The 27,047-nt window shown below is 37.9% G+C and overlaps 2 protein-coding genes across 9 annotated transcripts; one reads left to right on the top strand and one right to left on the bottom strand.

Moving 5' to 3' along the window:
- Nucleotides 1-1,399: 1,399 nt before the first annotated feature.
- On the bottom strand, nt 1,400-26,966 carry RAB5A (RAB5A, member RAS oncogene family). 8 transcript variants are annotated; one of them, XR_013958923.1, is made up of 12 exons: nt 26,715-26,966; nt 20,205-20,452; nt 16,427-16,578; nt 15,633-15,755; nt 13,702-13,795; nt 11,423-11,603; nt 10,634-10,866; nt 6,980-7,093; nt 5,525-5,854; nt 4,717-4,773; nt 3,719-3,951; nt 1,400-2,449 (listed from the first exon to the last, which is right to left on the bottom strand). XR_013958923.1 is itself a non-coding variant. In XM_080639397.1 (6 exons), exons 2-6 carry the CDS (start codon nt 20,365-20,367, stop codon nt 10,751-10,753), a joined length of 648 nt encoding a protein of 215 aa, XP_080495523.1. In that variant the 5' UTR covers nt 20,368-20,452; nt 26,715-26,966; the 3' UTR covers nt 9,235-10,750. The 8 variants fall into 8 exon arrangements, 2 of the variants coding, with proteins under 2 accessions (XP_080495523.1, XP_080495524.1); XR_013958924.1 differs by lacking the exon at nt 11,423-11,603; XR_013958925.1 differs by lacking the exon at nt 11,423-11,603 and having other exon boundaries at nt 3,719-3,874.
- Nucleotides 5,016-9,171, top strand: PP2D1 (protein phosphatase 2C like domain containing 1). Its single transcript, XM_080609594.1, is given in 12 exon segments — nt 5,016-5,179; nt 5,182-5,244; nt 5,247-5,299; nt 5,305-5,348; nt 5,350-5,410; nt 5,416-5,480; nt 5,482-5,706; nt 5,708-5,774; nt 7,263-7,347; nt 8,320-8,864; nt 8,866-8,951; nt 8,953-9,171. Coding segments are annotated over 12 exon segments (1,557 nt in total). The 5' UTR covers nt 5,016-5,124; the 3' UTR covers nt 9,161-9,171.
- Nucleotides 26,967-27,047: the final 81 nt, after the last annotated feature.

The following is a 27,047-nucleotide window of genomic DNA, read 5'->3' as shown; positions in this document are numbered from 1 at the left end:
AAGGGGTTTCACATATTAGCTGTTTGCTGCTCTGGCCAAAGGTGACCATGTAAAACAGGTCTGCAGGGCACTGTCAAGCTGCACCACGGCAAATGGTGCCTGCTTGGCAGAGGCTGGTGGCATCAGGCACGATGTGGCTCAGGGAAACAGGCCTGGCTATGCCAAGAGTCACTGCCATGGTTTCTGTAAGCAGGTGTGATGCATTCTGGAACAGTTTTCCAGAGGAAGTGCTAACTTGTGTGAGAGAGGAAGGAAATCAGGAGAAGAGAAGCAGGGCTGAACACATGGAGGCAATGGAGCTGTGTTGTGGCATCACAGGCACATGGGAAGCGGGAGAATCTAGAGGGAATGCTGGCTGAGACATGAGGCAAAGCAGGGAAGAAGGAAAAGGCAAGCAAGGAAGTCAGTGTTCATTCAGCAAGAATTTGAGCAGTGAGGGCTGTTTATATGTATTAGCTGACAATATTGTGATGAGAAGCTCAGGGAGACTGTGACCTCCATTTTACATTGCACAGCCCTTCTCTGCCTTCTGTCAGCCGAAGGCAGGCAGGCATCTTCCTTGTGCTGGTTTCAGCAATAACCGCCATCGTTTTCTGAGACCACAAGTATGTAGCAAATAATAAGCAATAATAATACCAGATCTCACAGAGCAAGGAGCTCAGGCTGAGAGATTGTGTAAGTTAAGTGCTGACTGTGACAACTGTAAGTGAGAAAGAAGCATGCTCTGGGTGGAAACAGAAACAACATGTGTCAGAGGGAGATGACTGCTTAAGGGACTCTGTATACAGATCAGATCCTGGATCCTCAAAGCTCAGTGGCACCTTTGCTAATTAAAAAATGAGACTATAGTGTCAAACTGCAAAAGGCTTACTGGGGTGATGGTAACCTCTGCCATATGAGCCTATGGTCTGCAGCATCATGCTTTGCCCTTTTTACAGACAGGGCAGTGTACAGCAGAGGCAGAGCAGCCTCCCTTTCCTCAGAGCAGGACTAAGCACTTACCAAGAGGCTCTTTGTTGTGACACAAAGAGTAAATATGACGTATCCTCCCTTGAAAACATACGCAGTCTCAAACTGTGGTTTGCTCCCTATTCTTCTACGTCCTCTAATTTTTTTGATCTGCTTCTATTTTCAGATCAGAACATTAAACAGTGTTGAGTTTTGGCTCTCTAAATAGGCACAGGGAAACTGCAGTGAGCTAGAAAGCTGAATTTTATTCTTTGCTCTCCGAGGCTGAGAGTGCTTTAGCTTCAGGTATTGTGCTGTAAGTATCTTGCTGTATTCTCTAACCTGACAGCAAAAAGCTTGCAAGTCTTTATCTGTTCCTTATGAGGGAAATGCAAGGAGAGAAGAAAATATAGAATAATCTTTCTATTTTGTAAGAGATGAACAAGGGAAACGTTTTATTTATTTCATTTTTACAAGGTTTTCAGCGATTAATATAAGCAACGTGTACATACGATAAAAAATAAGGATCAGGGCTGCCCTTTTAATAAATGTAAGCAAAATGATGGCAATGAAGAGCTGTAGTATATCTTGTTGTTCTACATGAATTATTATGTATATTATCCTGGTTATTTACACCTTGTAAGTAAGTCGGACTGTTTTGGTGCTCTGAAATTGTGATTTGTTAGCACTTACACCCACTTAAGAGATATAAACATCTATAAAGTATGTGAGTGTAAAGAATTAAGTTTACTGAACTAAACCTAACATTTTATTGAAAGTTTTCAATTTTCTGCCTCTAGTCCAAGGAGGTATATACACGAAACGTAAAGTGGGTTAATAGGTAAAAGGCTGACTGAAAAAAACCCGTTTATCAGATTTTATGTGTGTATTAGTCCTAACTATTCTCAGGCCTGAATGCACCACCATCACAATGACAGCAGTGAAAACATTCGTGCCATCTCCCATTCTCAAACCCAAACTATGCAGAATAAAGAAGGGACCTATGCAAACATATTTTTGCTGGTTTTTTTAATCATGTACCTCCTTGTCTTGCCCTGCTGAAGTGGTGCAGCATTTCTAGAGGAGGCTGATGCTCACCTCTTGTGGAGGTATGGACTTTCCCCTAAACTGATCCTACAGCAGATTTGAGAGCTGCAGCCACCTGCCAGCTCAGGTCTGCAAGGACAAGGCATGTTACAACATCATAAGGGGGTTTTAAGTGGCTCTGCCAATACTACAGTTGGTATCCTCTGCAGAAGAGATTTTCTTCTTAAAAATTTATAATTGATCTATTTCAGCTGATTGGAGGCACCTGGTTCTTTAAGACATTAATTGGGGCTGGAGGAGGTTGGGGCTTTGTCTTTGGCAGAATTTTGTCAAACAATTGTCATCACAGGTAAAAAGAGTGTGCGCTCAAACACAAATCACGGAAATGCTCATAATCCACAGCTGATGAACAGAAGTGGTGCCAGAGAAGCAAAAACACTGCCCAGATAAAATCCTGTAACAGAAAACAGTTGCAACATAGTAACTTTAAGTATCAAGTTTAAAGAGAGAGCCCCAGAAAAAGGATGAGGTTGAAGCAGGATGAAATTACCAAAGGCTACTCTTGCAATGTGGCTGTGGGATGGTACTGCGGCTAAACCACTGCTGTTTGCTCTGGTGCTGGATTAACAGCAGTTAAAGATTAATCTGAAGGCAGAAATCTGAAGACAGAGTATGATAAAAACCTATAATACATGCATTTTTGTCTGATATTTCTCATCCATAGGCATATAAATACTAGACACTGAAATAAACATAGTGAACTTAAATAAAAACAACATATTTTCATACTCAGTAGAGAGATGATGTATTGGCTAGCAAGCTGAGCTTCTCATATGGTGTCAGGATTTTGTGTCATTATGGTGCCTGTACATGTGTGTCATGTGCTGATGATCTAGGGGGAAGAGGATGTTGTGCAAGCAGCTGTAAGGTTTAGCTGTACATCACATTATAGGACAGAGCAGTCATTCAAACTATCAATCAATTTCATCCACTGCCTTAGCAATGTTGATATTTACAAGGTTTCTTCCCCATTTCAAATTACAGGTAGAATTATCAGTGCTGTCTTCAAATAGGAGTGCCTCACGTTTTCAGTAACTTATAACTCTGCAGATATTAACTGCTCACACAGAAATTTTCCGAGCCTGAAGCAGAATAACTTGTAAAAATTCAAGGCAATATGTTTTAGCTGTTTCTATTATTAGAAAATATGTTGGTTTGTATGTATTAAACCAAAACATTAATAGCTATTTCACAGAGAATCTCCCAGATCAACATGTTTTCAGCTAGGGCTTGGAGATCTGGCTGAGATGGCATCAGTGGTGCACCTTTTATCATTGTAAAAGTATCCAAACCAGAGCAAGTGACAATAGTTAAAAAGCAGCATCAGTTTCCCAGTGCTGAGTGGAGACACGCCAGCATGTAGGTGCTGAAAGCAGGCCTCCCCCTCTGCACCGGCTGGCCTGTCAGGGAGTGCCTTGCCAGGACTTGCTCTGCAGTTCTGACTCTTGGGTTTGTAGCACCGGGTGCCAGACCCAAGAATAGTAACACAGCATCAAGGAATTAAACCGAGGAGAGATTGAGCTGGGGAGGAAGAGGAAACTGGAGCAAGGAGCTGAAGCAGGAGGAAGGAGCTGCATGGGAACAGGTGGAAGATACTAGCTTTGGTTGGAGAAGGGGAAGAGAGGTTTGCACTGAGGAGACCATATGATGTCCTTAGCAGTACCTGGCCTTGATTCCATGTTTTCAACCTCATTGCTCTTCAGTGAGCTCTGCTGCAAAGCATGTCTCTCCTTCCATCTTGATGGCTGGAGAACACAGAGGGAGCATGCTGCTGCTCGCAGGTCTCACAGTTCATGGAACAGGGGTGCTTCCCACAGACCTAAAAAGGTCAAGTACTTGGCCCACTTGATAATACTTTTGTTCTTGATTGAGAAATTGACACATTCAAAATCCACCCTACATTAAACGAACATGGACATTGAGAAATCTATCTCTTACAAGCAAGAAAAACAATAGAATATTGTCCACGTAATTTATCTTCTGTGTGCCTAAATACAATGGTATAAAACAGGGTTTTTTCCAACTCACTCCTAAAAATCTCACCACTAAAACCAATGGCAATCAGAGTGTAATTTGATTAAAGAGATATACCAATGCTTCTGGCCCCATTTCATATTTCCCACACAAAATTGGTATTTTTTTTTAATCTTAATCTTAAATATGTTTGGTTTTTTTTTCTTTTCCCTCCCAGGCAGGGATTACACTTTACCATGTTTGGAAAGTGATGAGTAGATAGAGAAAAGGTGATGAGGAATTATGTTGTATTCACAGTTCTAACAGTGTGAATGCATAGTGGTATGCATTGAATCACAAGGAGGAAACAACTGACGGAAACCTTATTAGCTAAAAGAATAAATTGTTGTGAACTTCATATTTCCAAATTTTTCACTTCTTGAATTTACTACTGATTTTTAACATACGTGTTAGTTACTGTTCTTATATAATCTCACTTTTCCCAGTTTCTTGACCACATATGCATTAGTATGCAACGATGCACTTCAGAGTTTATAAAAGAGTGAGAAAAAGCTTAGGTAGCATAGTATGACCTAATAATAAAATAATAATAATAAAATTCAAATGTGAATATATGAGAACTCTTCACATACTCAACTCCTCTAAGAATGACATGGGAGTAAAAATCTCAGGACAAAACAAACCCACCTGATTTTGAACTTTGTGGAGATGAGGAAGATGACCTGAAGAAGGTCACAATTGTATCTGAGAAAGATTCCAAGCACATTTAGGTTTCTTGCTATGCATATCAGCAAACTATACATCCCATACCACCTTCTTTATCATAAAAGAACCTACAAAGCCCTGATTTTACTAGGCTTTGATAGCCCTCAAAGACTGACAACAAAAATCTTTTGGCTTAGAAACACAAACTGATTTCAAAATTGACCCAGATTAGAATCATAGAATTGTTAGGGTTGGAAAGGACCTTAAGATCATCTAGTTCCAACACCCCTGCCATGGGCAGGGACACCTCACACTAAACCATGCCACCCAAGGCCTCATCCAACCTGGCCTTGAACACCGCAGAAGATTGTTTATTCATTTGAATTCTTTATGGATAACCATACTCCCACATCATATTGTGATCTTGCTAGTACTAACAATCCTGGTACTTTAAGAAAATAAATAATTCTTTAATAAAGCATTATCAATTTGCTAAGACAGAAACTCCACATGACAGGAAGACAAGGAAGACAGGTTTGTTGTGCTTGACAACTATGTAAATAGGTCAGATGTTTTTGGGGGTTAGTTGATGGCTTTCATGGTGTGGCAGCTGCAAACAGTTGCAGCAAAGCTTCCACTTTTATTTCATGACCAGCTTTCTCCAGTAGCTTACTCCTACGAAAGGATAAACGGCAAGTTCTAGATTCTTGTGCCACACCGATCAGGGCAGCTTACAGAGATAAAGAGATTTTTCTCTGATAAACCAGGCAATGACAAGACCCATACTTACGAATGGATCCACAAAGCATATGCCAAGCCCTTTTGGAGAATGCATAGACTTTTACCACTGGGAAGGAATGAGGTTTCCAAAGTTCGCTGTAGTGGCTGTTCAGCAGTTACCTGCTTGGCAGAAGGAATCCCCAGCAAAGAGACAGATGGCACTGAGAAAAAAGAAAGAAGACACTTCGAAAACAACACACAGCCCATTAGCCAGGACAGCCAAGGGTGCTGCAGGGTTATGGCCCATAGCTAAGAGATATGTACATTCCACACCAGGATTTTCTTCCTCCACCAAATAACAGCAGAAAAAATAAGACAGAGATTTGCTGGCAGTAGATAGCTGGAGATAAAAAGAAGCAAAAGTTTTAACTTGACAACATGAAGGAGACATGACAAATTCCCTTGCAACTGATACTGGTATCAGGCAATAAGTTTTAAGCTTATTAGATGAGTAGCCCCAGTAAATATTATGAGTTAAGCAGTAAAGTCAATTTACTAACATGAAAGACAGTTATCAGAAGTCAGATTATTTTAGATCTGATAAATCTTGTGTCAATGAAACACGCTTAAAATATTATGTTTATTCATTTATTTCATGAGACTAAGTGCCACCATATTTTGCTACCAGCAAACTGGAAGCATGACCTGTGGGGATGTTCTCAATTGCCAATTTCTGAAATAGGAATCGGTTATTATTTATTGTTCTTAAAGGAAGATCTATTCAGATCTATTTCCATATGATGTAGAATCCTGCTTTGCCTTTCTACAGTGTGGAAAATCAGTTATTAATTACAATCAGAAACACTGATACTGCTTCTCCACCCAGTCTTGCTGCAGGCAACAGTAGATAAAGCTCTTGCAGTTCTTAGCAACCCTAGTCATTTCATCTTCCCACTTGGTGATTTTCGTTACCAGTTATCTTGTGTACATTAGACAGCTGTAAGATTACAAGCAAAATGCTTGCTATTCCTTAAAGGAGTATAGAAGCAGAATATTTTTATATATACTATTAATATTCTATATAACATATTAATGTATAAATTATATAGTATATATAGCGTATATAGTATATATTAATATATTTTATATATATAAAAAGCTGGTGAATAGTTTCAAATGGTTTTGTATTTTAACTGTAGTTACACTCTGTAGCATGTTCCAGTCTGCTGAAACACATGCCCAGCACTGTAATACTTTTCTATTACACCCCTTCAAGCATTAGTAAGGAGTGTGCTAATACTGCAGTGGGGCACTCCCTTCTCAGATGAGTGTATTCACAAAACTTGAAAGACTTCTTTGCATTTCTTCATATGAATTTGACTGAAATTAAGAGGGTCAAAGATCAGTGGGGAAAGCAAAAACCATTTCAGAGGCTTCATTTTTTTCATGAGGCAAAAAATAATCATATTCTATATTTGGGAAAACTGATTCCAGAAGAAAATACATTTTAATAACAATAACATACAACCCTCTGCCGGTGTGAGGAATGCTAGAAACCAACACAGCTCACCCAACCGGAGTTTTCTGGTTCTAGTTACCGGCTTCCATCCTTCCCTCCCAGATAAAGTTTTTATGCTGGCTACAATAAAAGATGATATAAACTCAATCTCTGCTAATGAGTTAAGGCTTGCAGTTGATAAGAGATACTTTAAGCATTTTATCATTAAAGTCCACATTTTTGAACCACTGCTAAATACACATTTATTTAATCTAATACACTTAATTTTCCAACTGTTATTACATCAAAGAAAAATCATACAACATCAAGCTCCACTTTCCTGCTCGTCAGGAATGTGTTCTTACAGAAGTATAACCATGTTCCTTCAGCACCAGGTAAGCAACTGAAAAGGATGGTCAGGCAGAGCAGGAGATGGTGGCACTGGCCAACTTTGTCTTCTTCATTTAGTCCCACATTGACAGGTCAGCTAGATTTTGACAATTCTTTTGCCCTGTCTCTGGTTTGCAGAAAAGAGACTTGCATCCAAAAGCGTCTAGATTTTACTCTTCCTTGTAGCAAATTTGCTCCACATGGGTTATATTATGCCCTTTTTTAGGTTTATAGCTGGTGGTCTTACTCCAAGGGTTTAAAGGAAATTTTAGACAATCTTCTAGCTCTCCACAAAAATCAGAGAAAAGAGGGAGTAAGCACAAGGAAATATTCACACAGTATAACTTAAGGCATCTACATTCTATAATTACTGAAAAAGGTGTGTCCTCCAGTTTGATATTCTCAATCACCTCCCAGAGAAATCTGCCTTCGCAGACTACATGTAGCAGTCTCCTACACAAGACAATGCCAATACTGCCCAAGAAATACAACTACTGTATAAGCAGTGCCTACTTATAAACACTTCTCAGAGATCTGTGCCCTAGTCTAGCCAGATGGTATTAAAATACAATATAAATGAACACACTGAAGCCAGCTTAGTGTCTGGAAATCTGCCATCCCACTCAAGTTCCCTCTGTAAGACATCACTTTTGTCCTTACGCCAACACATGGGAGCAGATGAGTAACCTCCTCTAAAGCAAAAATGATCTCCCAGCATAGCCACTGAGGACCTCAAACAATACAGCACTTTGTTTCAGAGCTGCTTTCCTTTACACTCTGCACTCAAGTTTGACAAGACTAGTCACCTGCAGCAATGCAATTTCTAAGACTTTTCATTCTCATCCTGCAGATTTCAACAGTGTAGATGGAAAGGTAAAGTACCTATTCCTACTACAGGAAAGAAGTTAGTCCTTGGCTTCTTATGACCATGAGAAATCTTGCTCCCTTGTGTCGCTTAACTGGGGAAAAGGTTTAAGGCATCATGTTAGTAAACTGTAACTTCTACACGATGTCCAAATTATTTTCAGGTACTAAAAATTTTATACTGCTATATACAGCTCTGAATCCTAAACTCTTGATTAGCTCATTAAGCCATAGTATTTTGAAAGCACACACTCGCATTTTAGAAGGAACTATTTGCAAAGTGGAGTTTCTTAGGAAACTCATGACCACAAAAAAAAAAAAACAAAGACCTGATCCAGAACTGTCTGTTTTCAGTAAGAATGAAGTAAATTCATGGAACAGAGATATAAAACAGCCCAATTCTAGCACACAAAGTGGTTTGGAAGAACTGAAACAGTTTGAGGACAGAGAAGTTCATCTATGTAACAGTTTTCAGCCACAGTCACAGGCTGCAGATCAAGAAACAGACACCAGTGCTTTTTGTGCAACAGGTCAAAGTTGCACCCATAAACAGCTGCAAGAGAACATACTGGCAATAGGGTCTAAAGACATGAACCAGCCCCCCAAGGATATAAAAGCACACCTATCCAATTATGACTCAGGTCCACAACTGGCAGAAAAAAATGGACTCCAAGATATTTTGTGACAAACCTGCAAGGCTAAAGCTGCTAATGACAGTATCACCAGTGGGTTCTAGACATCCACCAGTTTGAAGAGGACACAAACACATACCTGCCTAATTGCAGATCACAAACTGCAGGAAGAAGCACCTCTCAGACACACTATGACAATGCAGGAAGCTATGTTAGTGAACAACTGGTAAAGACTGCAGTAGCTGCAGGTTCAAGATATATTACTATTTTGATGGTAGTTCTAAATGGGTGTGATAAAATACTCAATTACCTCAGCACTTAAAAATTTATCATAGGTAAACTGGAGTGCCACAGTATATATAGTACAAGCTTTTATTTATCTGTGTCATGAATTTACTTGCAATCATCTTAAATGCTGACCCACATAGTAAATCAGACACCTTGTCTGAACTGTGCAAATACAATAAAACCTTCTGAAATTCTCAGTAAGAAACAGTAATCAAAAACCTCCTTTTTTTTTTTTTTTAAACCACTTTATTCAAACCTGAGCACCTCAATATAAAACTAAACACTGGTGAACTGCCATTTTCCTTGCTAAACCCAGATTACTGCAAATTTAAAATCTGCACAAGTAAGTTTCTGCTATCAGTTCAACATTTAAATAACTAATTCATCTCTTCTGACACACTTGGTAGATTTCATATAATGAAAATAACTAAAAGAATTAGTGCAATATACTGGACAGATCAAAATAAAATGTACTTTGGAAAACAAAGTTGCAAAGTTCATTACTGACAGACAGCAGTGCTTATGTTACAGATACAGGAGCATCATTTATTACTGTTCTAGCCATAAAGGAAGAACTTAGAACCCCCTTTGATTAGAGAGGAAAAAAGTTAGCTTTAAGTAACTGTACATTCTGTATACCTTTAAGCAACTCTTAAATATTACAGAAAGTATTAAACAAATGTAGACTACAATGCAGAGTACCTATTTACAGTACATTAATATCCAAATTTAAAATCAAGTTGGATGTACATAATCGTTAGTGCACTATTTTTTGACTTAGGGGAAAAACAAACTGTAATGGCCAAAACCAAGAAATCAAGGTTTGACCAAGGGATCAAAACCAAGAAAGAAGTCACAGACACCAAGTTTGTTGTGGTTTTACTTGAAGAGCTCTTACAGTTTGTAGAGGAAAAAAAAAAAACCAAGGAATTCCTAGGTCAGAAAGTTGAATTGACTGGTCTGTACCCTCTGAATAGATTAGAAATGAAGTTAAACTTGATTTATCACTATTTCCTTTAGATAACTAACTGGACTGATATAATTTACATACACTGTACCAACTAAAACTCCACTTTCCTGCAAGCACATGGTTCTTAAAATTTTTAATGCAAGTATTATTTGTAATTAAATTATTAAACTATGGAATGTATAACTGAACAGTGGATACCTGCAGAAACAACTGGTTGCATAAATACTGTGAATAAGTTTACGTAATTTTTAAACCCTGTTTCTAAAAAGGTTTTAAAGCACAGTTAAGAATTACGAAAAGTCCCAATTTTATTTGTTATAACAGTAATCAGTATTGAGGCTAAAGGAACTGGCCAATCAGGTCCACAGAGAGTAGTTCTTCTACACCCCTAAGTGATTTTTAAAACCTTTCAACTGAAGGAAGTTTATTCTGCTTCCTTCTCTCCTCTACTGCTGAAACATTACAGCCAGTGGTGGATACATGCATGTTAAAAATTTAGGTCAAAAGAAAACCCTGAATCATGAACTTGGCTATTACCATAAGTCTCTTCGCTGTTTGGAAGCTGTACTGGACCAGGTTAAGCACTCCAATTCCATGGTTATTAACAGTTAGGAAGCAGAAGAATATTCAGAACAGTTTAAAGCAATTGATGTTTTAGTTACTACAACATTGACTCTTGGGTTGTTGCGTGGGTTCAGTAAGGTCTACTCCTCTTCCTCTGGCAGAGTTGGCTCCTGCATTCTGTGGTTCACTCTTGGGCAGTTTTTTTGCTATGAAATCAACAAAACAAGGAGAGTTAAAACTGGATTAAGTCACCTGAGTACACAGTCAACACTTTATTACTCTATAAGCATATCAATATAATCACTATAAAATCTTGTTTGATTCACTGTGTTGGTAATGATGGATGACACCTTCTTAATGATTAACTACCTTATATATGACTTTCAAGTGAAATGCATTAGTAACTTGAGCAGGAAAGTGTATCTGTTCAGGTACGCCATGCCAGTAAAGGATGGGTCCTGTGGGAATCCACCTACACAGTCTTTAAGATCAGGGTGCTAGTGCTAAAAGATACAAAAAGATTGAAAATGCACAAAATACAGACAGACAGAAATGGGTCAAACTACTGCCCAACTCTCTAGCCAGAATAAGTATTTGCATTTAAAATGGCCCTCAGCACTAGATCAAGTCTCTGCCTTTTTCAAGTTGTCTTTCTTTTCTTCAGCTCTTATGAATCAATTGACTGATAATTTCTTTGTTGCCCTTACAGCTCAAGGGTACACCCCTCAGTCCTGACATGAAAAACAGGGTGACAAACATTACCCTTCTGAGCAGCTCTTCCTAGCTTTCTCTCCACCAGAAAATTTCTAAGTTCCACATAAAGGATTTCCATGGGGCTGTCTTGTCCATACTACTAAGACCCAACAACCATCCCTGATCTGCAGCGTGGCTGTATGCTTCAACTCCAAATTTCTTTGGCCAGCTTGTTAAAGAACACTTTTTCCTAAAAGGAATGAAACTCAAGTGTAACAGCCAGATAACCAGCACAGTACACATTTAGAGCTGTTCTACAATTTTATGATAGAACCCAAGAGTTCAAGTGATACTAAGCTGCTGACTGTAGAAAGGGACAAAGCACCAGTAGAAAAATGCCATCATAGCACTGTCATTTTTGATTCTAGAACTGTAAATTAAGATGAATTGTTATGAATGAGTTCTAAAGAGGTCTATTTACAAGCAGCTGTAGCCTGTATCCCTCCATTCTGTCCATGTTCTTTTTCATTTTCTCCCATTTTTGAAGATCATATTTAGACATGGTCCTGAGAACTGCATCCATGTTATTCAAAAGGCAATTCCAAGTTTCATGCAATACTTATATCCTCAGTAAGATTTTCTTTTTGGGTCTACTACTGCACAGATCTTGTTCTGATGCACTAACAATCTGAATTTCACCCACTGATGTGAAAGAATACTCACATGGACAACTAACCTTGCAGACAAAAGACCCAGGTACTAATTAGGTATTGCTTTCTCAAATTTACTTTGCATACTTCATTAAAATATGGGGAGGTAAGAATCACTGCTGATAACAACAAATGAAAAAAAATATAAATCAGATTTTAGGGATTAATTTTACTGTTGTTTTTTTCAAAAAAACAAACCAAGATGCAAAGTGCATCTTTAACGAAATTCATTTTAAAATTTCACCAGAACGGTGTAATTGAGCAGGCCTATCTTGAGCCCTTATGAGAAAAATATACTTTCCACTCACACAGTTATGTGTTCTCCCCCCCATATTTATAGTTAATATGAAACAAGTACTTGTTATAAAGTGTTGCTATAGCAATAATTTAATTTGTAGCTGCTGGAAGTTTGAACCACACCACAAATTACCTTCTGCTTTACTGCCTTGGAAAGTAGAAGATAAGTGCTCTTTAAAAACATTTAATTTTGAGATCAATGCTGTTTTTCACAAAAAGAAGTAGAATAGAGAGGTCATAGCAGTGCAAAATACAAACCAGATTTAATAAGGTTATTTAACACTACATATTGCTATTCCCAGCAGAGCCACTACTGTGATTAAGAATATTATTTAATAGGTTGGTGACAAGCCTAAAAATGTATGCTTTCTTTTTCCTCCACTTACAAAATTTTATTAGCAGTAAATTCCAATTTCATGTCTTTCAATGGAATACACAAAATTTCTTAGCAATTTATACTTACTATGACATGTTAGCATCTTTACAGAAATCCCTAAGATTATGTTAGGGCTAAAAGTATACTAGTAAATTTAATTTTCATAAACAGCATCCTTTACTTGGACATTGAATTTAAGCACACATTATCATCTTTGGTACAACTTCTGGATTTCAGGTAGCTGCATTTGGAATTCAAACAAAATTTTAACACACAAAAGCATATTTGGCAAATACTTTGTTTAGACCAAAATGAGTACTTGACTTTTTTTTTTTTTTAAAAGCAAGCCCATTATCATTCTCCCATTTTGAAATGTTTCCACTTCAATTACCACTGTCTCATAAAAGATACATTATTCTAGGTTCTGTACCTATCCCAGGCCATGTGGAATCTGCTGCAAACAGCGTATCATCAAAAGGTGCACATTTATACGCTTTCACTTACATTCTTACATTAATTTCATTAACAAATGCCAAGTACATCTTACAATTAAGAAAACCATAAATAGCTTCACACAGCTTACCTATACCATGGGAAAGGTGGCTTTTGTATAAAACAACTAAAGCTTAATTTTGCTTCGAACTTGAAGCAGTACAAGCTTTCATAATGGCATCAAAATAGGTATATGGAACTTGCTGACAGAATTCAGAAGTAACCTATCTTAGCCATTCCAAGTTAATCCAAGTGGTTTTTTGCTTCGCAAAAGAGCTGTGCAACTGTACTTCAACTAAGTTGAAGACGTTCACACTTCTAAACATCAAAAAAAGGATATGAAAGGGCCTAAGGAAACTTCAGTGCCAGAAGTAATTTGAGTGAAAAACAAAGACCTTGGGTTAGGAATATTGTGATGGTATAAATACCATGAAAACAATTCCCTTTAATTCACAGATTGTTCATAAACTCACCAATTGCCATGAATATTTCATTTACGTTCATAGATGTTTTGGCAGATGTCTCCATGAACAATAAGCTGTTGTCATCTGCGTAAGCCTGTGCTTCCTGAAAGTGAGAATAAGAATGCCTTACTTCATTACGAAGAAAATAATCACACAGTCATTACACATTGTATTTTTATTGCTACTAAGAAACAATTTCTATACCATTTTGAAAGAAAGTTCGTTGAAACACTTGTGTGGCAATGCATTATTCATCAGTTATGAAAGTTACAATTCCATCAAGCAGCTCAACATTTAGAAATCCAATCTTAAAAATCCTTACTCATCTTAAAAATATCCAGATGGAAAAATCTCAGGCAAAATTAAATAATAAAATATATTTATTAAAAAGACAATCCTGCTGCAGAACACTAGCTGTGATAGCAAGAACAAATAACCTCTGGAAAGTGCCATCAAATGCCAGAGTGTTTATCATCATGCGGGAAAGAAGGCAGTTTGTGAACTATCCTGAATCTTTCAACCACTGAGGCAGATGGATCAGAACTGTTTCATTATCCTGACAGAAATGCACAATTATAAAACAAATGAGCAGTATTAAATATCTTGTAAATACTTTTCAGTCTGAATTTGATCTGAAACACAGTTTATAGAGTTTCCTATTTTTGTCACTTCCTGTTAGCCAATTCAGCTGAGAATCTCCAGCTTCTTATGGTTATGTAACTGCCTTTGCATTCAATAGGAGCTCTGCAAAAAGCTAAACTGTAAATGCCTATGATGGAAAAAGATCTACAGCATCATATATGTATTCATTTAAGTGACATCTGCTAAGATCTACATAACTGTACCTGAAATAACACACTAACAAATACCTAGAAATCTAAAATGTGCTTTGCAAAGAGAAATGACTGTCAAGCCTGAGGAGCCTATAAATCTACATTAACAAAAAACTGAACAGTTGAAAAATATTATTCTTGTAATTGTACAAAAAATAGTAAAGGTAGTTCTACTTTGGTAATTAAATGTGAGAATGTCTTTGACTGCATGTATGTATGAAATTTGTTAAATACCACAATTTTTTGCAAAACAAAGGTCTTCTATCACACAGTTTTGTGTTAAAAATTGACATGGAAGTATAAAATTAAATAACTGAGTTGTTGAATTCTGGCAGAAAGATACCTAAAACACTGCTAACTTTCATAGTTTGACTCCTATAGTTACAAAAAAATTCATTACTATACACAGCAGTATCTCATACAGTGACACCAAAACCAAATTAAAACTGTAAGAGAATTAACTAAGTAATAAATATGATCTTACTTTAAATTCAATCAATCACGAATGGGCCGGAAGCACCAGCAGCAAGCTTTATATGCTTGGAAAGTTATGTTCTGATAACTTGCTTAAACTTTCCAGAAGATAAAATGTGAAAGCACAGATATATCCACTAAACCAAAAGAATGCCATGAAAAGCACAAATCTTGAACACTGCTTCAACTGTATAGCCTAAGAAAGTTAAGCAAATTAAATCAGCTTTGTATCATATAATAATCAAAATTCCCCTGCTGACAATCAGCAAGAACGGTTTGCACTGAGAGTTTACTGCTGTCTCATCCATTGAAACTCTAGTTACTGGTAATTTCAGGTAGAAGACCAGAAGATGACAAATCAAAGAACAGAACTTCAATCAGCATTAAAGACATACAAATAGATTAGCTATTCCTCAAATTTAATTATTCAAAAAGTCTATTGCTTCATATTACTTGTATAGAAATAAGATTTTTCAGTAGCATGTATAATTTAATTAGTCTCAGTTGACATTTATATTTAACAGCATGACCTCTATAACAGCTAGCTAGGCTATGCATATAAGCTCCTCCTAGGCTTGTTTATTTTCTATTCCAACAAAATGCTATTTATATAAACAGAAGTTATGTACATACCTGGAAATCCACAGCTCTTTTGTTAGCTAGATCAGCTTTGTTTCCTGCTAAAGCTATTACAATGTTAGGACTTGCTTGTCGCTGAAGTTCTTTGACCCAATTTTTCGCTCTGGCAAAGGACTCCTGTTAATGATTGCAAAACGATGCAACTGAGTTTTACCACCCTTTTGTACTCACTTATTATCCCAATCTCTGTTATCTATACTTCAAACCAAAAGCCAATGCAAGGCTGCTACCTTTGCTCAAAGGGACACTGCAACTTGCCAACTGAGCTTTTTAAGCAAAAAATTCCTACCTTAGTTCTCAAGCATGCTTAGCTGGGATAATGCTGAAAAAGTAAGTAAAGATAGGAAGTTCTTTATGTAGACAGAGTAAGGAAAGAGAAGTGGTTAAAAGAGAAAATGAGAATTTTAATTTCTTCTCTACAAGAATCAAGGTTGTGAAAGGGTCTCGAAATACTTTCTTACTACTGAGCACTGGTCATTATGGAACAGGGTTTCTGGGGGTTTTGAAGGTTTCGAAGTCTCATTTTACCAAAAAAAGTTAAACTATCTGACCTACACAATTTAGCACCACATAATCCAATATGAAATGAACAACCTGATCTAGTGAGAGACATCCCTGCCCACAGCTGGTGGATTGGACAAGATGTCCTTTAAAGGTTCCTTCCAATTGAACTCATTCTATGAAATGACAAACTGATTCACAGAAGTCACTGAGAAAAATTAGGGAAAGATCAGTGCAAGACTGCTAACTTCCAAATCCCCCTTGTGCCTCCCTAATATAGTACTTACCTCATTTGTTATGTCGTATACCACTATAGCTGCTTGTGCTCCTCTGTAGTACATGGGTGCTAAACTGTGGTACCGCTCTTGCCCAGCTGTATCCCAAATTTCAAATTTTACTGTTGTATCGTCGAGACATACAGTCTGGGTTAGAAAAGCAGCTACAAAAAAGACAGAGGTGCTGAAACCAGAAGTCTACTTATATCTCTATATCCATACAAAATTATGTTCAGAGATGCAAATGATTTCCGTAATTCAAGCCTATTATTGAAACACAGCAGGTTTCAAGCAAGCATTAGCTGATAGACTGTAGCTGATCAACACAGGACAGTTATTTAAACAACCAGTCTTTCCACAAATTAAAGACATAAGAAAGCAGTAATTGGAAACAACTGTTTTTCGGGTTTTTTTAGAATAGTGAATCAGAGTAACCAAAAGTCTTCCTTTAAGTATTCTACGTATATTTCATCCTGCTTCAACAGACTATGCAGAGTACCAGTAACAGCACCCCATCATGCTATAATCAACCTGTTCAGATATTTACAGTTCTACACATTTACATTACTTGAATAGTATCTCCAAGCCCTGATTTTTAGCTCCTGACAACTCCAGTTTAGCTAATGGGTACGGAAGGGAAAAAAAAAAAAAAATCACTTCTCAAAAGTTCTTGTTCTTAAAGCAGCGATATTTTTGACTTTGAAAATGATCTCAGGAATTTCAGCATAATTTTGACAGCCTACAGTTTGAGGGAAATATGCACCCATCGCCACTACAACTGAATGCATTACCATAAGTAATGGTCTTCTAATTACAGAAACCAACAAATAACTTATTTCAAGTCTTCAAACAGTTACTCCTAGTAAAGATCTTCCATTCAGATTAAGGTACGTATGAGAAATATGAAGGTGAGTACCCACACAATGTAGAAACCCATATTACAAAACTAAGGCAGAATCTAAGAAAAAAAAAGAAAGAAACTCCTTCTGCTGGGTTCTCTTAACCCTTTAACTCAGCTTTTGAAGTTTAAAAATAAGCACACAAGCATTACAGTTACCTGACAAGCTGTCTTGACTACCCACTTTATAGTCATATTGTCTGCCCAGTTATAGTACGTACATAGCAGAAAATGAAACAATTCCAAGAATTTAGATGAAAGTTTGAGCAACCCAGCATAAATGCTTGGAGTTGTTTTTCCAGTCACGACAGACATTTAGTGAAATACTGAGGACTGATTTGCCCTTGCTCCTTCCACAAATTCCAGACCTTCTGCTTGATGAGATGCCAAGGCCCCTACTTGGCTGAACTGGGGACTGTCATCACTAAGCATACTGACAAATTGTGGCCGATTTAAATCAAACGTCTAAAGAGGCACTGACCCATAACCCTTGCATACCTGGGATGTTACCCTTTTCCACATACTCCAAGGTATCATAGCTTATGAATCATTCCAAAACTGCTGCAACTTTCAACTCAACTTGTTACAGTAAACCAAAAGCAAGTCAATCTTGCTTTATAAAGGACACTGTAACTCACATACAGAAGCTGACTAGTTGTAAGTCAGGTGTTCCTGCTTCAGGGATAAAAGCATCCATCACAGATGAATAGGCAGGCTGGAGAAGGTAAAGGCTTTGATGTTCCAATGTTAAATCACCATAAATCTTTCTAAATGCCCAATATCCAAGCACTAGTAAAAAAGGCTGCTCTTGGTAGCTCCCTAAGCAGCCCAGATCCAAAATAAAGACAAAAAACCACCATAAGACTAAGGGCTTCCTCTTGAGAACCAGCTCAACATTCTATTTCTCCAAGGCACAGACAAGATGTTTAACAAGTAGAATCTGTCTTACAGACATTCTTTCCAACAGAAGAATGTACCAGTGCTCCATAAATGATGGGATGTATGCAAGAAGAAAATAAAAACAAGGGTTTTATTCTATGACATCCTTGTGTTTTTGCTGAAAGGAACATTTCAACCGCCATAAAATGCCAGTTAATTTCTGCAAACAAAGTAACTATCTTCTGTCTTTCAAGGCCATAGTAAATTGACAATCAGCTGTGTTAATTATCTGAAAGCCTACCATCCTTACTAGCCATACTTTTGTCTTAAGCAATTAAGCATTGCTACACTATCTGAAATGGCAAAACCACACCACCGCCATCCAGCATGCCTGCCTTTAACTGCACTCTCTTTCAGATGTTTTTATTCAGACGCACAACGCACATAAGCCTCCCTTTGTTAAAAGGCCCTCCTGTATACAAAGAAAATTATGCCGTAGGCAACAAGCTACAGAGTTCAACAGCTTTCTTTATAGCAAACTTTTTCTGAATCCTAACATTGCTCCATTTAGTATCTCTCAGCTGTATTATACAGCATTTCCTTGCTTTTGTTTTATATAGAAGAGGCACAAGTTAATACAGAGATTGCACTAAACTCTATATATCTCAGGTTGAACTTAAGTTCTTGTTTAATTTTTGCATAGATTTTAAAATGTTAACAGTGCTTGAATTATCCCTAGTTTTACCTGACACTGAAACAAGAATAAACAAAAAGGAGGTTAAATAAATTGGAGACTGTTGAAATTGAACAATTATAGTTTTAACAGATGTTTTTCAACTAAAAACTATGTTGACATTGGGGAGTTAATTCACTATAGATCTTTGAGAATGATCTCCATATTACCACATAGCTGTATGAAATAATGAAACCTTTCACACTAACACTTATCTAAAGCCATTGTAAAATGCACAAAGCCAGAAGCGTGCACCAGTAAGACTGCTAAAGGAGAAAAAAAAGTAGTTCGCCATTTAAGCTGACGGATATGCAAAATAAATACACATAACAGCTAGAAATAGGGTAAAAAAAAAAAAAAAAGCTGCAGTGAAGTTCAGCTTGTATTTATTTTTGCAAGCTTTGTATATTTTTTTTTTTTACATTTCAACAGCTGTTCATGAGTAACAAAACATACAGGCCACTGAAAGGGCTTCACATAAATATTATGAAACAGACTGATTCATGCAAGCAGCAACAGGCACTACTAGAGAATATTTATCAATAAAGTCTGCATGCCATTAGGTAATTTTAGGATAAGTTTAAATTTATCCAAGGAGGAATAAAGCTCAAAGCACAACAACTTCAACATCAAATACAGAAGAAATCTGCTGGGGGTGAGGGAATAAAAATCTGTCCACAGTTAAACAGATACTTTTTTATTATTAATATTTTTTTATTCTAGTAGCCAGAACCTGTCTTTTTTTCAAGTCAAGAAGTTTATAAAACCAGCACATTAAATCTGTGATTACTAACAAAGTTAGGTGCATCCAGAAACGTAGCAAGTTCTCCCAAATCAAAAGCAAAACCAGGATGCACAGTTAACATAACCTTTTTGGAAGATGCAGCAGAGCAGTGATTTGAGTTTTTTGTATTGGTAGTTTTTGGTTTCTGGGGGAGGTGGGGGGTGTTTGTGGGTTTTGTGGGCTTGGGTTCCCCCCCCCCAGCAACTAAGTTCTTAACTCTTATTAAGCAGTTATTTCATGCATTAAGCATACAGCACAATTAAAATAGCCACACATCTATCCACAACTAAAAGGTACCATCAAGCCCAATATTTAAAACTACGCAGTTCAAAGATACAACTTTTAGCTTAGAAAGTTATAGCTCTCAACGAAAGACAAAGGGCTCAGTTTTGGTCCTTGCTGTCAACTACCCATTCTAGAAGTGCCATTACATTCAAGGTTATCCAGGCCAATGATGAAATAAACTCAACATGAAACAAAAGGATAAATTTCTCACCTCCAATTGTACTTTCTTGAAACTCATGAAACTGTCCTTTTACAAAACGAAGCACCAAACTTGATTTGCCAACGGCAGACTCTCCTAAAAGTACTAGTTTGAACTGGCAAATTTTATTTCCAGCATTTGGCCCATTGGGTCTTGTTGCTCCTCGATTAGCCATGCCCAAATTAGAAAGTCCTTTTTTTCAAGGTCTTGAAAGCAAGTTCCAGGATTCAGATCTCAGTGATGCTTCTGCCAGTAACAACCTGTTTGTGAAAAAACAGTGGGTGATATCAGATTTACAAATCAAGTAAGAAAAATCCAGTTTGCTAATGCAACATGGTTACATAACAGTTGTCCTAATATCTATCAAAGTCAGTAGTCCAGAATACAGCTACCATTGCTGTTAAGATGACAGCTATAGGCTACATCTATGACAAATCAACCAGCTATCTTCTTCAATACTTTGTCTTCCCATTAAAGCTTCAAGTGAGGGCACTAAAATCCAATTATGTTTATTTTTGCAAGACTTCGGTCTCTTATTTCTTAGCATATCAAGACTGAAGTATAAGACAACATAGATTCAGGCTTTCACAGTAATGGTAAAATATCAAATTTCAAGAAATAATATTTTTCTACTATTTTGCTACTACTAAGCAATATTCTGAAGTCAGCACCACTAAAGGATGCTAGAAAATGTAGCAAATTGGGAAAACTCAATCAACACATCCATTGTTTGCAAGTATACTTCCTCAAATCTCATTCTATCAAATGCAATTTCCTTAAATTACAGAAAATTTCCTTAAATTACAGATGATCTTGATGTACAAATCATTAGCACCTTCTCTAGTTAACAACTGTACTTTGAGAAGCAAAAATACAAAACATTCCTTATGTACAAAAATGGATTGTCTTGATCAGTAAGAACTCTGGTGCAAGCCACCAGAACTATTTGATGTTAAATTGCTATTTCCAATACTAACACATGTCCTAGCAGATCAGTATTCACAACAGAGATCTTTTTAAGACCAAGTATGAACAGTGCATTTCTTAGCCTGCCTACCCTTTTTTCACACTTCTTAAAAAAAAAGTCACAACATGTATTCATATGAATAGGGAAGCCTTTAGTCCCTTGTTGGTATCGCTTCTGAGCTTTTATTTATTTCTATTTATTTATGCTTTTACATGCTTAGCATTAGAAAAATCAATCCTTTTGCAGGTAGGTATTGCTGTATGAAAAACTGGCATAATAATTTTCTATGTTCTCTTTCCTCACAGTTCTCAAACCAAAATTCCAAGTGAGCCTACAGGAAATACACCTAAGTGATGGTCTCTCAGCTCACAGTAAGAGAAACATCTGGTTCCGTGTTTCTGCTAAAAATATTAAAAAAAAAAATCACAAAACCACACAAAATCAAAACATCTCCCCCTCCAAAAAAAAAAAAACAAACCAAAAAACCAAAACACCAACTCAAAACACACACACACACACAAAAAACCTACCCCAAGAACCAACCACAAATAAAAAAACAAACTCAGCCTATAACTTTGCCCTACTCCAGTTGCTTATTTACTTGAATTGTGCACACTTCATGGGGATACAGGTTTTCTAGCATCTAGGATGCAAGCAAGTTAGTTTAAAGCACATTCTCTTAATGCAGAAAATGGCTTTAAACATGTGTTGCAAAAAGGTAAGCAAACCTGCTACTTTCAAATGACTTCTTGCTCTTCTTTATGATAAAGCAACCACATTTTAAATCAAGCAGTGGTCTTTAGCCACCTTCCCATTTTAAACCACTCAGCACATATATCAGGCACTGGAGCATTCCAGCTTCCTATGCACCTAGCTCAGACACTAAGCCTTCATTCTCCTTCTTCACGCTCCCTTTTGTAAAGTCAGCACAAGTCTGAAGCATCTTTGTTTCTGAAAAGTGCTTCTACCACTCTAGCAGAACCCCATCTTCTACTGCGATACTCCCTTACAAACTAATTTCCATGCAATAAATAAGAAATCTTACCCTTATTTATTCTCTAACATAACAGGTGAAAAACTGCTATTTTATTTCTCATTGTAAAGAGAACTTGAATATAGATCTTGCAAAAAAACATTTTCAATATCTTAAAGACACGCCTATTTGCTCACATCGCTTCTTTTCCCACACCTCTCAAAATAATTTAGCATCTTCCAGGTAGGATATTCCAATCTCGTATCCTGTGTGCTCCAAATTCGTGTTGTTTGACTATTATGATATACTTAAATCACCAAATTTTAGATTTTACTTGCACCACACGATCTAATAAATATCAAATTTTAGATGCGTGTTTTTACAAGCATGTGAAAATATACCACAGTGAAAGAACATTTCTGTGAAGAAAAAAAAGTCCCTGCATATCCCACCACCATTATTTTTAAGTACCACGATAAATGCATACTAAAATTCTTACTTGTTAAATTTTGGTTGAGTATTTTATTTTATTTATTTTAGAATTTTAGATCTAGTTATTTTAAAAATACCAGACCTTTTATCCTTACAGCATAAAACAATTAATGCCCAGTTGCTTCTCAGGCAAGACTCTTCCCCCCACTCTCCATGTGCTGCTGAAATACGTTTCAGAAGTTGTGGAGCAATTTGGATAAAAACAGATCAGTGACAACAGTTGATCTCTCCCTAATTTTACTGCAAGAGAGAAAGCAGCAAGGCATGGCCAAAATATAGGTAGCTGCAAACACTGTTAGCCATTTATTTATTTTTTTCCTTTGGAGAAGTAATGAAGACAAGTTGTTTCTGTTTTAAAATCAAACACGTGTTTGCTGTAGCATTCTAGTGTGTTTGGATAACCCTAAAATTAAAACCCCTTTAATCTTAATTCATCTCACGTTTTTCTAGACTCTGCAACATTAATAGACATAAAGATATATCCAGTGACCATGAGAGTTAGTACTCTTTGGAGCAAGTGATTTCTAGATGACACACAGAGAGGAAATCAACCCACTACAGTAGTTACTTGATATGACTATTTTTTTATTTGCTACTTCCCATATTGAGAGCAAAAGGAGGTATGATAGAAGAACAGCCAAGATTGATTTAACTCACATACCTATTTGTTTCAACTAGCCATTTACAGCTTTTAGCTATTCAGATTTATACCGCTTACACAACAGTAATTACTACCCTTGCAAAACTCCTTCAGAACCCACAGCTGAAAGAAGCTGTCAAGAAAAATACCTAAATCAATTTTTACAGCTCCCCAAGCTACAGTAGCTGTAGTTAAACTTCAAAGTTTACAGCCTTGTAACACCCTTTCCCCCTCCCCAGAAATCATTTTAGACACTCAGATGCCATGTACAAAAATAACCAGCTGCCAAGCTGATAGAGATCACACTACCTGAGAGGAAGGCCAGCAAGTCCCAGAAACCTACTGCAACATCATTCATGCAATAATCACATCAATGTATCTAATAACTTAGTAATAAAGCCTACTACAGTCATAGCACAGACGTTTTAACAGCTCAGACTTACAAAAAAAGTCCAAGACTGAAAACCTGTAAAGCATATCCAGATGACTTTGATATATTAAAAAAGTCACTAACACCTTGTATGAGTGTATGTAGAAATCATCATATTCTAAAGTTTCAGATGATACTGAAACTCTTCATTAAGTTCACAACATGGCAGCATACAAACACAAAAAAAGGGAAAATATTAATTTAATCTGAAGAGAAGCAGTTCTACAGTTTGACACAGCCATTATGGAATGGTTTTGGCCTGTTCTTTTCACATTTCTGTGCTGAACATAGTGCCTCACAAGGATTTAAAAGTAGATTTCAACACTACAAACCCCATATACACTCCAAGCCTCAGGTCACATTCATTCTCCCACTCTTTAAACCATCTGTAAAATACTAGCTTTGAGAACCATGAAAAAAAGCACCACAGAAGAAAGGAACACCACACCACATTCAGTACCCTACACGGACACACACACTGCAAACTCAAGTCTTTTCTGACAAATCTCTTTCAAGATAACTATGAACATTTACTTAAAGGTCTTAGAAGCCATGCATCTTTTTTACCCTTAGTTTTGGTGAAAATTTTCAGGAAAAGACCCACTACCCACTCCATTTTGGTATACTAAGCAAACTTTTGTAATCAATGTGCTTGGAACATGTGAAGAAATAAAACCTAGATAAGGCATTTTCATTCATCGACACAAAAGCAAGTATACAGCCATGTCTTGAATCAAGCTCTTAAGGAAGATATTTAGGGGAATTACTTATATCAAATACTGCTGAGGAAAATACTATGAAAGTGTCTTAGATGGATGGCTACATATGTATATACATATGTATACAAATGAGGGAGATTTTCTTACTTTTATGGAGTGTAATGGAAGAACTCCATCATATATTAAAAGACAAGGCCCACTTTGCAGTCTTGGCCACTACAAATACATAGGTCCTAAGAAGCAGGAGCTTCCATTCTTGTGAGTATCCCCCAAAGGCACAGTAACTCCATGCTGAAATGCCAGAACAACGAAGTTTGGAGCACTATAGTAGGAAAGTTAATCCTACCAAGTAATTTACCAGATCCTGGGCGTTCTCAGTCTGCAAGAGAAATTTATATGATCCTAGATAGTCTCTGTTAATGAGTTTAATTTATGAAAGAGAAGAGTCATATGTATTTTAATAATCACCACACATTTTATTATGTTTGAGTCAGTGCACAAAATTAGCCAATACCTACAAACTCCCAATTTAATAGCATAGTTCAGTCACATAAGTGTTCAGATCAGTGCCTACTTGAAACTACAAAACAGCTAACACAGAAGTATCAAAACACTAGCAACAAAAGCAAACCTACTGAAGAGAGTAAGAAAGTTCACACTGTTTCTGCAATGAATGTGATTAAGTGCATTATCAAATACCAACACCACAACAAAATATCATGATAAATTTAAAACTGGAACATTCCACCATTTCTTATATTTTAGAGCAAATGACAGTGTTTCTTACCACAAACACAGTTACTAGTGTAGTGATTTCTAATAAACTTTTTCAACTTCATGAACACAGACAGATCAGACAATGCTGAAGTTGCAACCATCATCTACTTTAAATTTGTTTATATGGGGCTATCTTGAATGTTTTAAAAATCAGCATCAAAACCCCTTTAATTTTTAGGCATTCCTACTAACCAGCATTTTTGTCATTCTATTCCAGATGGGGCAGAATCAGCGTGGCCTCTTATTGCAGTGTCCAAGACAGTACAACTGTCTTGTTGTACGTACAACAACAAGTACAAATACGTACAACTATCAAATGCTTGTCACATGTAAGCCAGTGTATATTGAAACATAATGAGACAGTCAGTTAAACAAATGAATCAACACAGTCACTCGAAAAAAATCATAGCCTTCCCATTAAAAATAATAACCATCTCATAAGCTCTGATAGATGATGTATAGCACCAATTACTTTCAGATAAACTGGTTTATCATGTAAGTAATGATGACTACTATCATTGTCTCTAGCCACCTGACTTCATCCAACATCTACTTTTCTCCTAGCATTTCTTATTACACATGCAATCTAGCCTGTCTGCAACTCTGAAAAGTCACTCCCAAAATGGCAAAAACAAAGACACCATGCTTTCCACTTGTCTGAACATTATGTGAAAGAAGCTGAATAATTTCAGCTACTTAATTAGTTGTTCAGCTTCTTTTCCATCTCCAAACTCTGAAAAGAGGCATAAGGTAATGAGGGAGAAAAAAATAAATTGAAAATGCTGACAGGATAGCCCTTCATGGCCCTGTCGTTTGGAACATTTTTATAGTTCTTAAACAACTTAGCTCTCCATAAAAAGGCGTAGGTTTGTTCCTCCACTGTATACTAACTTTGTGTGTAGCAACAGTTATGCAGAGCATACCCAGTTTACTAGGCCCGCCGTGATCCCCTGGATGGAGACATGTTGTCCGAGTATTTTACTTCCCACCTTATCCACCATCCCTCCTCCAGCCTCAAGTGAAAGGGAAAGCGAAGAACCTACCACCCTACCTCCCATATCTCATAAGCGACTCCAAAGGAACAACCTTGCCCCTGTAGCTAGGCCCAGACAGTAAGAATTGACTGCAGCAGAGCCCGCACGCAGGGGAGGATCCCCGCTCCCCTCTTCTCGCCGCGGCCCCGGCCCAGCCCCTCCAAGCCCCGCCACCACAACCTCCCCTCCCCCGCGGCTCCCTTCCATGCAAAGGAATAAGGGGAAGTGGGAAAATCGGGGGCGCCATTTTGAGACGGGAAGGGAAAGACCAGCCCCTCCTTCCCGCACGCCGGGCTGCCCACCTCGGCAGCTCGTACCACGGTTGCCGCAGGGCCCGGCGGCGGGAACCGGAGAGGCGGCAGCCGGCGGGAGCCCGAACAACAGACGCCCCCTCCTTCCCCTCCATCGCCAGGGCCACACCGCCCCGCGAGCACAGCCCACGACCCCCGCTCTGCCGCCACCGCCACCGTCACCGTCTCCTTCTTCTCACCTGGCCGGGCCGCGGCGGCCGCGCGCGGGGCGGGGGAAGTAGGGGCAGCCCGGGGAGCAGGCGATACGCAGCGACGTCCGTTCGTCCGTCTGTCTGTCCGTCCGTCGTGGCTGGCGGGGAACCGGGGCAGGGTGGGCGGAGGATGGGGAAGAGGGGAGGCGGCTCCTCGGGTGGGGGCGAGGGGCGGGGGCGCAGCCGTGCCTCACCCAGCCCGCCGCCACTTCCGCCACCGCCTCGGCCCCGACCAAAACACACACGCACTTCCGCCACCGGCGCCACGTCACGGCCCACACGCTGCATGCGCTTCCGGTTCGCCCGCCCGTCACGTGACTG

Source organism: Psittacula echo, assembly GCF_963264785.1.
Source record: "Psittacula echo genome assembly, chromosome: 2".
Classification (NCBI taxonomy): Eukaryota; Metazoa; Chordata; class Aves; order Psittaciformes; family Psittacidae; genus Psittacula; species Psittacula echo.
Note: the sequence above shows the minus strand (reverse complement) of the source record. Positions and strands in the feature narration are given on the sequence as shown.

What these genes read in the sequence shown, in the direction of transcription:
- RAB5A (XM_080639397.1), bottom strand. Translation starts at nt 20,367, where the DNA reads ATGGCTAATCGAGGAGCAACAAGACCCAATGGGCCAAATGCTGGAAAT. An exon ending in TCAAGAAAGTACAATTGGAG is followed by an intron (nt 16,579 to 20,204) that starts GTGAGAAATTTA and finishes TCTTTTTTGTAG; the next exon opens with CTGCTTTTCTAACCCAGACT. An exon ending in TGAAATATTCATGGCAATTG is followed by an intron (nt 10,867 to 13,701) that starts GTGAGTTTATGA and finishes TTGATTTCATAG; the next exon opens with CAAAAAAACTGCCCAAGAGT.